This window comes from Tasmannia lanceolata, unplaced genomic scaffold, assembly GCF_043159265.1.
Source record: "Tasmannia lanceolata isolate RefF3 unplaced genomic scaffold, GAP_Taslan_0.1 ptg000005l, whole genome shotgun sequence".
Taxonomy (NCBI): Eukaryota; Viridiplantae; Streptophyta; class Magnoliopsida; order Canellales; family Winteraceae; genus Tasmannia; species Tasmannia lanceolata.
The window spans coordinates 4,855,899-4,870,623 of record NW_027518682.1 but is presented as its reverse complement, the minus strand read 5'-3'; the positions used below and the strand labels follow the sequence as shown (position 1 = coordinate 4,870,623).

Below are 14,725 nucleotides of genomic sequence, written 5' to 3'. Positions count from 1 at the left end.
CTTTTTGTTGCAACTTTACCCAAATTGCAATTTTGACATACATCCAAACATATCCACAGAAATATTGGAGGGAGAGAGAGAGAGAGAGAGAGAGAGAGTTTAAAGGTTCAGTTGCTGGTCATAAATGCAAGCAATTAATCCGTGTTGTGTTGTCACTCACACAAGACTTCAAAGTCTAAGCAATAAATAGAAATTCATGGGGAAGCAGCAAAATCAAAACCCAACAAAATTCAATTTCAATGTAATTTCATTTCATTTTCAACAGTAATAAAGGGTTTTGATTTTCACAGATCTTTATTTATTTCTCCTCCCTCCCTTGTATTAAAATCACAACGGTGGGTTGTTGGGGCCTTTTTTACCCTGAATTTTAAAAAGAGCAAAAGACATAACGAAAAGGGCATGTAATGAATCCAAAACAACTTTAGTCCCTCTGTTTTTTTACACTATTCCCAAATCAAGTAAAAAACAGACGCCTCTTCCGAAATGACCAAAACACCCTCAATTTGTCGGTCATTGACACTCATTGTCATTTAAGCCATTGCTAGGGGCATTTCTGTAATTTGCATTCTTCTTCTTCTTCTGTTCATTCCAGATTCGACCGGTGGAGCCTAGTATTTACATACAAGAAATTCGAACGGCGAAAGCCTAAATCGTCTCAAAACACGGAAGGGTATTTTCGTCATTCGGTCGAGTATATTTGCCCCTCTAATTTTGTAAAAATTACTGATCATGTCCCCCCGAGCCAGCTAAAGAATTGAGAGTAACTAGTCTCCTCTCCGACCGGATTACCTTCCAAATCAAAACTCCCGTCGCTTCTCCGGCTACTTCCGGCACCGGAGATCCTGCCGGATAATCGAAACGAGAGAGCTCTTGAAGAGAAAGACGAAGAAGCCAACCTTTCCACGTACTCCATCAACCAACTCCTCTCCCCGGCGGCATTCGCCACGTCAGCTCCGGGCGGTGCTGGATTATCATCTTTATTATTATTATGATACGCACCCCCGGCGCATTCCGAAATCCCACGCCTATGGTGCGCCGTGGGCCCCACAACCACAACCTCTGCCACGTCGTCATCCAAAACATAATCGAACGATCCCATAGAATAAGACCTCCGGTTACCAATACCGGCATCTTCCGGTGGTAACTCCTCCCTCCTCCGGCTAACGCTTCCGATCTCCAACCGGAAACTACTCGCAACGGACGACGACTTGGTGGACCCCACATCCGCGGCGTTGGCGGATTCAAAATCCTCCACGTGGACGCTGGATCGGCAGAGAGGGCAGGTGCGGTTGGATGAGAGCCACGTGTCGATGCAACGAGAGTGGAACGCGTGGCAGCAGTTGGGGAGGAGGCGGAGCTGATCGTGAGGTTCGAATCTCGAGATGCATACCGCACAATCGGCCCCACCGGATTTGTGGGGCCCAAGAGAAGAGAAAGAGAAGAGAGGGAGGGAGTCTATGAGGATTTGTTGGTTGGTTGGCACGTGGCTGTAGATGGGATTGTCCACGTGGGGTTCTTGGTTTTCTTCGAAGGGCTCCACGTCGGATGAGGAATGAGGGTGGAATCTGTCGAGGAAGCGGAGGAGGAGGTGGAGGGAGGCTGAAACTAGAAAAACAATGGCCAGGATTAGAGCGATTATGAGAATACTTGTGATAGGGTTTATGGCATTGTTTGAGGGTTTTGAGATATGAGGAAGTAAAGGAGGAGGAAGAGGGGGAGAAACAAAGTCTAAGAGGGAACGATAAGTCATTCTCTTCTCTCTCTCTCTCTCTCTCACCTTTTTTTTCTCTCTCTTTTCACTTTCTTGATGAATGTTGCTGTGGTTTTATGGAGAGAGAGAGAGAGAGAGAGAGAGAGAGAGAGGGTGTTGTGGGGTGTATTTATTAAAATCTTTTCAGCGATTAAATGCAGATGCAGATGTATGGACGCAGCTGATGTATGAATTATGGGTTCACGCAACTAGAGAGAGAGAGAGAGAGAGAGAGAGAGAGAGAGTCATGTAATGGACTTACGGTGTTCCTTTCTTTCTCCATTAGGTTCAGTTGAGAAGCTTAAATGCTCTTTTCGTAGGTTCAGTTGAACGATTTCATTTTCATATGAGTCACGTGCCTTGCACGTGAGGATACGGGTGGTGAATGGTGAGAAGAGGGTGGTGGGGTGGGTGGAATTTTTATTTCTCTTTTTCTGTTTGTTGTTTGTTCTACGGACACTCGCCGGGTTCAAAGGCGTTATTGTGGAATACTACTGGCTAGACGTTCAATCAAGACCGTCGATCATGTAGAAAGCATAAGCTGACCCACCTGGTTATCATCCCACACATAAGACAACTGACTTTAAAAAAAAAATCAACGGTTTAGATTTTCTTCTCCAACCTAAAACTAGGATTATCCAATCGAGATTATCCCAAAATCATTCCTCTTAAATTGTAGTTAGAGGTCAAATCAACGGTTCCAATCATCCTCGTGTGTCACGCGGAACCAAAAAACTGGATCTTAGGATAGAGCCTAACAACCACCGTCTGGACATTCATAAAACCGTTGGCCCAAGCCCAACTATCCTTCTCGTGGGCCCCACCACCTAATGCAATTGACAAGTGGGTGTGGTGATCAGAACCATTCACCGTTCGGACCCACAACAACAACATTATCCATGTCTACGGTCCTATGCTGGGGTGGGGGGGGGAATCTTTTGGATCCAAAATGCCCAACAAAATCCCTTTCTCATCTAAGAGGCCTACAGTCATATCTATATATCTATGTCACTATGTGTCAATTGGTGATCCATTCTACAGTCACGATTTCATCATTAGAGAGGTGGGTCCCATCGGATTTAGAACAGGTGGCAGTGGTTAGAATTTCTTTGTAATTTGCAAACGTCTTAATCCATCACTGTACACATGCCACATGTTTGGTGGAGATTGAAAAATGCTAAAAATGTGGAAACTAAGAGTAAATCTCAAAATTTTAAACTAGAATTCCATGATACTTTTAAGGAAGATGTATTAAAAGAAGAGGAATGATAGATACAAGGGAGCCCTTGCATAAAGAGCTTCAGAAGGGCTCTTGATTGGATCACATCATCAAATGTAACTGATTTTACTTTTTCAACCCATTTTAAAATATAACCGAAAATGATGTGGATCCAATCAAGAGCCCTTCTGCGGCTCTTTATGCAAGGGCTCCCTTGTATCTATCATTGCTCATTAAAAATATTATAAAATAAAAAACATACAAAAAAGTAAAAGACTTACACAGATGACTTACTGATTGGAAAATTAATTTTTCTGGAATTAAATGTCTCTTGCCGAGAAAAATGGGAGTACGAGTTCCTTGCTGAGGATCGGACTCAAGTGAGTTGCAGGGATTTGGGTATTTTGACCTTCACTAAATAAGTCTTTATCCTTAAATATATAACAATTTTAAGTCTTTGTTCTAGTTTTACCTCATAATGCACATACTGCCATGAATGTTTGAAACTTAGGCCCTGTTTCCTTCGATGTAAAATGGGTGTAAAAAGAAAATTTTATGCTAATTTTCTAGTTAAAAATGGGCATGAATTTGGTTTTACGGTCATTTTACGTCGAACCTATTTTAGGCTTTTAAGCTAAGATACTATTAATCTCTCTCTCTCTCTCTCTCTCTCTCTCTCTCTCAACTATAACCCAACACAAACGTAGAAAATATAAAAGGAATGCCTTTGCGTTGATTGCACCCTTAGCATGCTCACTCTTTGAAGCTTTCAGGAGAATCATGATTAGGCCTGGGTGTATGGAACTATGGAAATGGCTTTTCCTTAATTTTCTAATCTTGCTAGTGGGGCGGGTGATATATTCAGTAGCTATTGCTCATTTACCCAACAACATCAGAAGAAAATAATATTTAGAGACTCATGTTTGGATTGTGCCCTCTCCATGTGTTTCAACCTTTCTACTTTTCTATGCTTCTCTATCTAAACTTTATTCCCATTTTCTCCATCTACAAACCCATGGTTACTGGCCATCTGTAGCCTTTTGTATATTGGTTTCTCTTATCTAGGTTTCATTAAAACCCATTATAACTTAATCAAACCTCTGTTTTAGCAGTAGTACTTGTAAAGCATTCTTTAAAAAAAAATAAAAATTGCATCTTCATATTCACACCTTTGAATCTACGCTACCATGTTTTATTCAAATATCCCTGTTATTATTACTATCCTTTATTAGAGTTTTTATATGGTGCCTGATCGGGCATGCTCCTGCAGGAGGCACCACCCTTGATATTAATTTACTATTACTGCTACTAATACTACTATTATTATTAGGGATTTGCTAGGGCATTTCATAGTGGGGCCCGTAAGATGAACAGTCCAGAACATGCTAATTGCATAAAGGTGCACACCGCTCCATATCTAAGGGAGCTCACATCATAGGGAATCGATCTCATAGTTTCATATCCACAAATTAATAGCATATTTCTCAAAAGATGGGAGTGTGAATATCATTCTTAAGGAGGGTCTCATTAAGGGCATCTAAATAACGATTTGAGCTGAAAAACCCAAGAGTACATCATCCCCAATGCACAATAAATTGACACTATCATAAGAGGCAAAAATGGAAGCCTGTCACCAAAAATACAAGGGTGTAAGAACTGAGCCCATATTTCCACACCCAACATACCCAAAAGATAAATTATTCCACACCATCCAATCAGTCCTCTTTCATTTTCCTCAACAGAGCCCTTTGATTCTACTCTTTCACTTCCTTTGAGTGCTGGAGTCTTGCAAAATTGCATGGAGAAGCCTACCCACATGAGAATGGAGTGTATGAACAGCAGCAACACTTTTATGGGATATTCTTTCGTTTCAAACAGCAGAGGGAATATGGAATAACAAGACACTGAATCACAAAAAACCAATTATAAGTCTTCAAATTAGATTCTATGGTGAGTCAAAACCCTCACAAAAAAATGTAATTGTCAAAATGCAAGAAGAATTTTAAGAAAGTTTTAGCAGAGATTAATTAAGTCACAGCCAAAATCTTTATGAATGATGGTCTTTAGCAATCCTCTCTTCTTTGAATTGCTGTCAAACCTTCATGGTATGTTATATTTAAATTTTAGAATGAGTTAAAGATTTAGGGCCTCTTTGAATACCACCAAAATCGCCCCTTATTGCAGATAAGAATATGTGAAGTTAATCCAACTCGTAAAAGGAAGTTCACTTTGGAAGCCATTAACAGAGGCAGATATAAGACTTTATAACCATAATTTGGATAGAAGAATATACGCAAATAAGAGAATATGCATATAAGATTATTTATAAATGATTTTTAGTTGCATCCAAAGAGGCCCTTAGTTTCAAGTATTTGTCCATGTTCATTTTAGTTTCATTTAATTCCTTCTTGAATCTAAGCTGTTGGAGAAATTAATCTTGGGAAATAGAAAGAATACTTCTATCTGCTCCATTAAGAGTAATTAAGAGTAACTGCTCATTTTAGTTCATTTGAGTTGGGTCTCTCCTGACACCCTAGACCTTGTTGTTTGCCATAAGACATGTGACTCCCTCAAATACTATTATATAATCCTATAAAACCAATAACCGAAGCCAGCTGACTGGCGATGCAAAACCCGAATCGCCTCACTTCAAATCTGAGTGCCACAGAATCTGAAACCAAGTGACTGGCGATGCAGAGACTGCGGCTTCATCAACTTCCAAACAGAGACATTTTTGCTTGAAATGCAGACCGGAGCGAGAGGTAGAAAGACAAGGATGGGAGGTGGTGAGAAACCAAAAAGAGAAGAATAACCAACCAAGCAAGGGGAAATGGCTCCTTGGAAGGACGGTGACTAAAAATGTACCGATTGCAGCTACCACCACTTCCGTTTCAAACTGTAGACCCCGCGTGGCAGCAAACGAAAGGTCGAGGCTTGGAAACACAACCCGTATTCTATGGGAAGACCTGAGTAGTCCTACCGGAGTCACAAGGAACACAGGCACTGTAGAAAGATCGCTTGCTGGGTCAGAAACTAGTGGTACCTGTACCTGGGTGACAGTTCTGTTTCCGTGGGACTCCCATGTGGAGTCTAACTAGCTACCATGGAGTCTTGGAAGAGGGCTACCTTAATCAAGTCAAACGATATGGCTAGACATCTGGCGCATAAGAAACAGAAGCAACGCTTCAAAGATTTATGATGATGAAAGCTCCTTCCGGTTGGTGGTTCCTGTGGAGACAAAAGCTTACCTCAAAAACAAAATGGGCTACAACGTGAGAAATTGAAGGTTGCAAAAGCGGTGATAGAGAAATGGCGATAATCATCTCAACAGTTCAAGAAATGGAGAACGTAGTGGTTGCCATTGCTCCCTCTAGTCTTCTAAAGATTTCTAAATTGGATCCTGATGAGCTTAGAAGTTTTTCAGAAAAGGGTCAACATACACAAGACAAGAAATCACGTGTGCAATTGTTTAGAGGTAGAGTCCTTCGGAATCTTTTCCGAATTGCTTTGCTCTGGTTGGTCTAGAAGGAAAGGAATATAAAAGTGTTTAAAGGTATTTCTAGCAGCACACAGAACATTCAAAGGCAAGTACTTTCTGCGGTTGTCCAGTGGGCAATGAGCCTCCGTATTTTCAAGAGCCTTTCGGTGACTACTTTCTATAGGTCCTGGGAAGAGATTCAGATGATTTGTTGAAGGAAGGAGCACCCCAACCCCAGGTGGGGATTCTCCTCCTCTTGGGCTCCTAAAGTTGAACTTCGATAGTTTGAGCATTGGGATTCCGGGACCAGCTGGCATTGAGGTCTTCTGATGAGCTCCGAGAGAGATTACTTAGGCCTATCCAGGTCCTATTGACAAGAAGCATTTCAATGAGTCGTAGGTGCAGGCCCTTTGCTATGATATTTCTCTTGTCAATCAGACCATGTTGGACTTCCTTGTTATTGATGGTGATTCCCTTAATGTTGCTAGATGGGTGAAAGATGGTTGGTGCTGCCTGTAGAGGTTCATGGATGCTATCGAGGAAATACTGATTTGATCGAGGCCCAAGACATTGAGATTCAACACGCCAGGCGATTAGCAACTTGCGATGTTGGTCAGCTTGCTCGTTTCGAAGTTGACGGAGTGATGTAGGCTGGGAGCTCCATCACGGAGATGAGATTATGACTTCTGATTATCTTCCTTATTTTCAAGGGTCTTTCGGTGAATGCTTTCTACAGATCCTAGGAAGATATTCAGATGAACTGTTGTGGGAAGAAGCCCCCTAGCCCCAAGTTGGGATCCTGCTCCTCTTGGGTTCTTGAATTTGCACTTCGATGGTTCAAGTATCGGGAAACCGCGTGCAATTGGCAATGGGGCCTTCTGAGAAGCTCCGAGAGAGAGAGAGAGAGAGAGAGAGAGAGAGAGAGAGAGAGAGAGAGAGAGAGAGAGAGAGAGTACAGGGCCTACTCAGGTCCTATGGGCGAGAGAGAGATTACAGGGCCTATTCAGGTCCTATGGGTAAGAAGGATTCCAATGAGGCGGAGGTGCCTGGCTTTACTATGCTATTCGTCTTGTTGATCATACAGTGTTGGACTTCCTTATCATTGAAGGCGATTCTCTTACTGTTGTTAGATGACTTAAGATGGTCAGCACAATCCTTAGAGGTTCACGAATGCTATCGTGGGGATACTGATTTGATTGAGAGTCACAACAATGAGATTTGGCATGTTTGGCGATCAGCAAATTGCTATGTTGATCAACTTGCCAGTTTCAGAGTTAATAGAGATGAGATTATGATTTTTGATGGTCAGCACTATCCTTAGAGGTTCACGAATGCTATCATGGGGATACCGATTTGATTGAGTCATGACATTGAGATTTGGCATGTTTGGCGATCAGCAAATTGCGATGTTGATAAACTTGCCCGTTCCAGAGTTGACAGAGACGAGATTAAGACTTTTGATCACCCCTCCCCCTTCAGGATCTTGGGTGATCTTGTGTATTTTTTTTGTTTGTTTTTAGCTCGTTGTTGCTTTCTTTTGAATCAAGATCCCCTCTATCTCCTTGCTTCTGTTGCTCTATTAATACTATCATCATCGCAAACAAAAAAAAAGAAAAAAAAGAAAATGAAAGGAAAGTGCACAACTGTTTAGAAAAGACATACCTATTGATAGCAAAAAGTAGTGCCTTGCGTCCTCTACACTATGCATAGCAACGATACCAAGGGGGATCACAAAATGAAGTGATGCTTTCTCATGAACATGCCATCCAAAGATAAAACCACACGTGTAGGCATATGCTACCCATCTAGTGATATGCTTTGGCTGAGGCTCTCTCCATGCCTTAACAAGACAAGGAGATATTGCAAGTATGACTAACAAAAAGGTTACTACGGGAGTAATCTGCCATTACATGAAATCCAATATTAGTTGTCAGTAGTGATATTCACTTAATGAAAGCATCCGAAAGGATGTACCTGAGGAAGTATGGCAAAGGGTGAGGAATCCCCCACTAGCCCACCAGTAAATGAAGCTGTAGGTGCCTGAATATTGAATCCCAGCTTTGCAAGCAAGAAAGCAAGTCCTTTATCAAAAATTATGTAAAATACCCAGAAATTAGGAGCCCAATATGCATGGCACAATCCCCTGCCAAATGGAAACAAGCGGCGAAGAATTTGCACAATCTGCAAGAAAAGCCTCGCTCAATTATTAGAATGTGATGAAACAATAGAAGGCTTCTCTAAACTGCCTCAACTTCCTGTGATATGATGCCTACATAAAGATTGAATTGTTTATCTTGGAATATAGGATACCCTAACAGCATAAACGAGTAGGCTTAAGCCAACCATGAAAATAAAAAGATATGCTCATTAAAGTTAGCAACACTAAAAGAAAGGAGTGCAAAAAGAATAATAATTGAACCTCCCTGTCAGGCAAACAATTGAAACGAATAATAATTGAAACTCATTGTCAGGCAAACAATTGAAACACTAGCCCTGCAGACCTTGGAAAGGATGGCTCCCTCATAGTACAATATTTATGTTTAGTTGTTAGATGTTTTGCATGGATTTGGATTCGCGTGTCGGGATCTGACACAGGTTCAAGGTGTCAGATCGACAAACGCCAACCAAGAAGAAGGAGGAAGCATGATTTTAAATTCCACCTAAATCAAAACCGAAACCGAAATGCATAAACTAAAATTGTATGTGTAATAGCATACTATACTAATATGTATTGTATAATTATATTTAATTATTTATATGAATTTCATGCAAAATGTGGTGCATGCATTATGTATACATATTTATATAAATTTTATGTGAAATTTGGTATGTACCAAATTATAAGACATGCACGACAGTGCGTGTCACCGGGTGTTTGATGTTTTTAAACAATTATGGATGGTTGGCTTACTTACGTGATTCTTTCTAAGTGTGTATTTATGGTTTTATAACATTTCTTGAAGTTTCATCTTCAAATTCCATCATTTGCAAATGCTTCTCTATGTTTCTTTGATTTTACAGGATTTCCACCGAAATTTAAAACATTGGGGAAGGGGGGTCGATGTTCGGAGGTGGAGGGTGGAGGCATTATGGCTATTATTAAAGAGAGGACGGACAATGCTTTTATATATATATATAAATTGTTAAGAAGAAAACATGTTTAAAGGGAAATTATGCATGATTCATATTTTAAAAGAGACAATGATGTACCAGATTTGCTCGAAAAGATAGAATTCGTGTGGCACATGGCTATGACAAGAATCCGGCTGTCCTACGTGAATCCATGTCCGATTCGCGTGTCGACACGGATTCGGCATAGGTAGGGCAGAGAGTCCATGCAATAAAGGTTGTTAGCCTTTGGATCTAATTCCCAAGCCAAGCCACTAATCATTTGAAGCATAGATTTATCAAATAAGAAAAGCAAAAGTTACAAATAAAAGAACAGCAGACAATTTGAAGATAGTTCCAAAACACAATCAGGAGAAAAGTCCCAAATATAAAGGTTCTCTAGGGACTCTAGAACTCACTGCCACTTGAAGCAAAGAAGATGAATAGGCACCTAAGCCACAGTAGCCAATAGAAAAGGTGGTTTCTCATAGAGCAATGCCACAGTACACAATTTATGCATGTTATCCTAGAAACCTTAAAATTCCCAAGAGTGGTTTTTTTTCTTTTCTGAAGCACTTCCCAAAAGTGAATATACACAAGTGTAACACTAAATAATAAATATAATAATGATTCAAAAATTCATCAATGGAACAGAGCTCCTATTCACTGATCAAGATCGCAAACGATACCTTTGCCAACAATAAATTATACAATATTCATCCAAGGAAACCAAATAATATACAATACAATAAATTTAAAAAGGGAAATCATAACCCCCCCCCCCCCCCTACATGGATATGGATACGTGTCAGAGTCCGACACCAGGACCAATTGTCGAATTCGACAAACCTAAACAAAAAAGGATTTGTGGATCGGCAGTATATTGTAATCAATTTTAAAATATAATATGTTAACATAATAATATGGTTTAACGGGTTACATATTGGGAAGAATTGAGAATTGAATGGGTTTTCCTGTATTTCCATTGGAGATTCTGACAGAAACATTATTGTCGAGCTTTAATACGGATAGTAAATGTGACACATTATTTCCTTATAAAAAGCTTACTCTTAGGCAGGAAAAAACTTAAAACCTATGTAAATGTGAATTTATGCTAATAAAATTCATAAAAGATAAAAGAGATCTACAAGTGTCACACCAGAATTCGTGGAGTGTCAAAATCTGATACATGTATGACACGATACTTCTCTCATTCAAAAGAATCCATTTAACATAGATACACAGATACCCTCCGCAACAATCCCAACAACATGCGCTGATGCACACAACAAATATCCAAAATACAGTGCATCATGTATGTCAACCACAATCCATGGGTCTAATATCCACCTAGTATAGTTTCAAGCAATGTAGATTGAAGCAACTAAGCACCTTCCTTGGCAGGAACTATTGAAAACATCGTCATTATAGCCAGTCAGTGAATGTAGAGGAGTTCTTAACCAAATTGCCCCTAATTTTGGTAATCCTAGGGTATAATCTTTCCCTTCATCCAATAATTAAAGTATCAAGGGGCATGAGAAACTTCAGTTCAAGAATAATGTCTTCAACTAGCATACAAATGCACTTAGTTATGGTGCTCCTGCAAACCTACAACATTCCACGGCCATAATCCCATTTTGAAGAGCTTCGCTCGTATAGGAAGTATGTGTCATACTTCTCCCCTAAACAAGTCCAATACCTCCCATCTTATATTAACTATGACAATGCGTTTTATGCACCGATTCCATGCATACAAAAGCCCAATGTACATTGTGAAGTCTAACGATCGTCAAATTGGCAGTTTTACCATTTCAAAATAAACAGTAATACTATTGGAAGATCTTAGAAACCATACCAAACATAGCAAAACCAACAAAAAAAAATGAGCAACCAGCACTAAGCTAAAGCCAAGCTCTCCAAAACAATTGGACTCAGGTGTTCAACAAAAACCCATTAATCAAAGTCAGTGTAAAAAAAACACTAGAATCCAGATACAATTCAAAGGTGCTGAAAACATCTAAAATCCTGCAAGCCATCTATGTATTAAGAATTTAAGATTAAAAAACCTCAGAAAGAGTGACAAATTACAACAATAAAACAAGGAGCAAAAAAAAAAACTAAACCAAACTTCAGCCAAAGGGTTGTATGTTAGCATCGAAACTAGACAAACCATACCCACATTATCAAGAAAAAAGGGGGGGAACCCATCAATCACAAAAATCATACCTTTTTTAATTGAATGGAGGCAATCAATATTAATAAAAAGGAATACAAAAAATCATACCTTAGCTTACCTGCCCATAATACAAAAAGGGTCCAAAAGCGACAGAAAACACAGCAGCCACCACCCCTCCCATCAACAAAAATCTCCCAATTCCCTTCAAAACCCCACCCCTACAATAATGCCTCAACAAATAAACAAAATACACAGGCGCCGCGACCGCAAAAAGATGCTTGAAGCACAACAGCACTGAGAAAAACAAACCCCCCATCAAATCCTTCCCTTCTTCCATAAACGACAAAGAAACCAACAAAATCCCAATAAGAAACCCATTATACTGAAAATGAATATGATCAACTATTATAAGCACAGGAGACCAAATAAGCAAAACAAAAACCATCCTCCTTTTCTCCTCGTTGAGATTTCTAGTAAGTCTATATACTCCATAGAACAAAACCAGATCAGAGATTATAACGGTGAGCCTCTGGAAGATTATTACGGAGTCTGCAGCGTAATTGAGACCATTGTGGAGATGGACGATTTTAGGGTCTACGAGATTGGCGAAGATGGAGAGGAATTTTTCAAAGTAGGAGAATAGAGGGGGATAATCAAGGGTCCAAGGGCTTGTTTCGTCTAGATACCAGATGGATAAGGGGAGGGAATGAGTGAGGGCGAGCCAATGTCTGTGGACTTCGAAATCGGTGCTGTGATAGGCTGGAATTAGGAGGAGTTTGATGCATGTGGCGAGGCCAACGAACCAGGCGAGTTCTTTCATAGCCGTGGAAGAAGCTTCTTTTTCTTTCTTTTTCTTCATATTTCTGGTAATTGGCATGGAGGAGGGAGAGAGCTCTGTTTCCAGAGAAGAGGAGAAGGCTTTGATAGAAGAACTGGATGGCGTAAAGGACCTTGAGAAGAGCCCAGTTTCAGCTGGGATGTAATTGGACCGAACTCTAATGGCGATTGGGAGTGGACCCACTGGGCCTTTGGATCCAATACGGGCTAGGTCGAGTTAGACCCATGGTTTTAAATTTCGACCGAAATCCGAGATTTCGGGTTTCGGTGGAGACCGAAACCGAAATGGCACTTACCCGAAATAGGTAATTATTTTGGTCGAAATTTCGTGCGAAATTTTAGGGATTTCGACCATATTTTTAGATTTTTTAATTATTTTGTAATTATTCTGAAATTTCTTCGTTAACAAATAAAATATAGTTTTTATTAAGTCGCCGGATTTCGAGCGAAATTTTTGTTCGAAATTTCAATTTTTGTGGGGCCCGAAACGAGTAACGAAACCAAAATTTAAAACCTTAGTTAGGCCCTTATCTGGAGTTCCGTTTTGAAGTATTTTGCTTATGCTCTGTTTGGTTGCCAATTTTGCCCTGTTTGGTTGCCAATTTTGGGTGGATTGTAGGAGTTTCAAATGCTTGAGATCTTCCAAAGATCTCCCAAAAGCATATTTGGTTGCCATTTAGAACTTTGACCACTAGACAACTTCTAGACATCATTATTACATTTTATCCTACGTGGCGGAGATGTCCACCCCCCTCTTCTCCCCAAATTTCACCATTTCACCATTTTGGTGAAATTTGCGGAGATCTCAAGAAGTTTTTGTCTTATTATGTTTTCTCTCTTTCTCTCTCTCCCGCCCTCCATTTTGGTAATGACACCCCTACATCTTCCGCTAATCTTCTCGTTGATTGCCACGCAACCAGACACACCCGGTCAATCTTCCACTATTCTTCTTCCAATCTAATCTTTTTGTCTTCTCCCCTCTGACTTCTTCTTCTCCTAATCCCCCCACCCAACTTCTAGCAACTAAACATTGCTTAGTGTTTTTTTTCCTAGTTCTTTATACTGGACCATCTTGAGAAAAGTACGGAATGCGTGTGATAGTTTCGAGAAATTACGGATTTTGCTTACTTTTGAAAACAAGCATCAACACAGGTGATTTTTTAAAATCGGATTGGAAAAAATATCCTGATACCCTTATGACATGATCAATCCTTGTATATTGCCTTTCCTAAAAAAGAGATGTCCACCCCCCTCTTCTCCCCAAATTTCACCATTTCACCATTTTGGTGAAATTTGAGGAGATCTCAAGAAGTTTTTGTCTTATTATGTTTTCTCTTTTTCTCTCTCTCCCGCCCTCCATTTTGGTAATGACACCCCTACATCTTCCGCTAATCTTCTCGTTGATTGCCACGCAACCAGACACACCTGGTCAATCTTCCACTATTCTTCTTCCAATCTAATCTTCTTGTCTTTTCCCCTTTGACTTCTTCTTCTCCTAATCCCCCCACCCAACTTCTAGCAACTAAACATTGCTTAGTGTTTTTTTTCCTAGTTCTTTATACTGGACCATCTTGAGAAAAGTACGGAATGCGTGTGATAGTTTTGAGAAATTACGGATTTTGCTTACTTTTGAAAACAAGCATCAACACGGGTGATTTTTTAAAATCGGATTGGAAAAAATATCCTGATACCCTTATGACATGATCAATCCTTGTATATTGCCTTTCCTAAAAAAGAGATGTCCACCCCCCTCTTCTCCCCAAATTTCACCATTTCACCATTTTGGTGAAATTTGTGGAGATCTCAAGAAGTTTTTGTCTTATTATGTTTTCTCTCTTTCTCTCTCTCCCGCCCTCCATTTTGGTAATGACACCCCTACATCTTCCGCTAATCTTCTCGTTGATTGCCACGCAACTAGACACACCCGGTCAATCTTCCACTATTCTTCTTCCAATCTAATCTTCTTGTCTTCTCCCCTTTGACTTCTTCTTCTCCTAATCCCCCCCACCCAACTTCTAGCAACTAAACATTGCTTAGTGTTTTTTTTCCTAGTTCTTTATACTGGACCATCTTGAGAAAAGTACGGAATGCGTGTGATAGTTTCGAGAAATTACGGATTTTGCTTACTTTTGAAAACAAGCATCAACACGGGTATTT

The 14,725-nt window shown here is 40.1% G+C and overlaps 2 protein-coding genes across 2 annotated transcripts; both read right to left on the bottom strand.

The window, feature by feature from the left end:
• Positions 1 to 272: 272 nt before the first annotated feature.
• Positions 273 to 2,014, bottom strand: LOC143876502 (E3 ubiquitin-protein ligase ATL4-like). The gene has a single exon (XM_077378206.1). It carries the CDS (start codon positions 1,748 to 1,750, stop codon positions 728 to 730), a length of 1,023 nt encoding a protein of 340 aa, XP_077234321.1. The 5' UTR covers positions 1,751 to 2,014; the 3' UTR covers positions 273 to 727.
• Positions 2,015 to 4,463: 2,449 nt separating this feature from the next.
• On the bottom strand, positions 4,464 to 12,749 carry LOC143877182 (ALG6, ALG8 glycosyltransferase family). Its single transcript, XM_077379072.1, has 4 exons — positions 11,850 to 12,749; positions 8,422 to 8,628; positions 8,110 to 8,347; positions 4,464 to 4,873 (listed from the first exon to the last, which is right to left on the bottom strand). Exons 1-4 carry the CDS (start codon positions 12,606 to 12,608, stop codon positions 4,497 to 4,499), a joined length of 1,581 nt encoding a protein of 526 aa, XP_077235187.1. The 5' UTR covers positions 12,609 to 12,749; the 3' UTR covers positions 4,464 to 4,496.
• Positions 12,750 to 14,725: the final 1,976 nt, after the last annotated feature.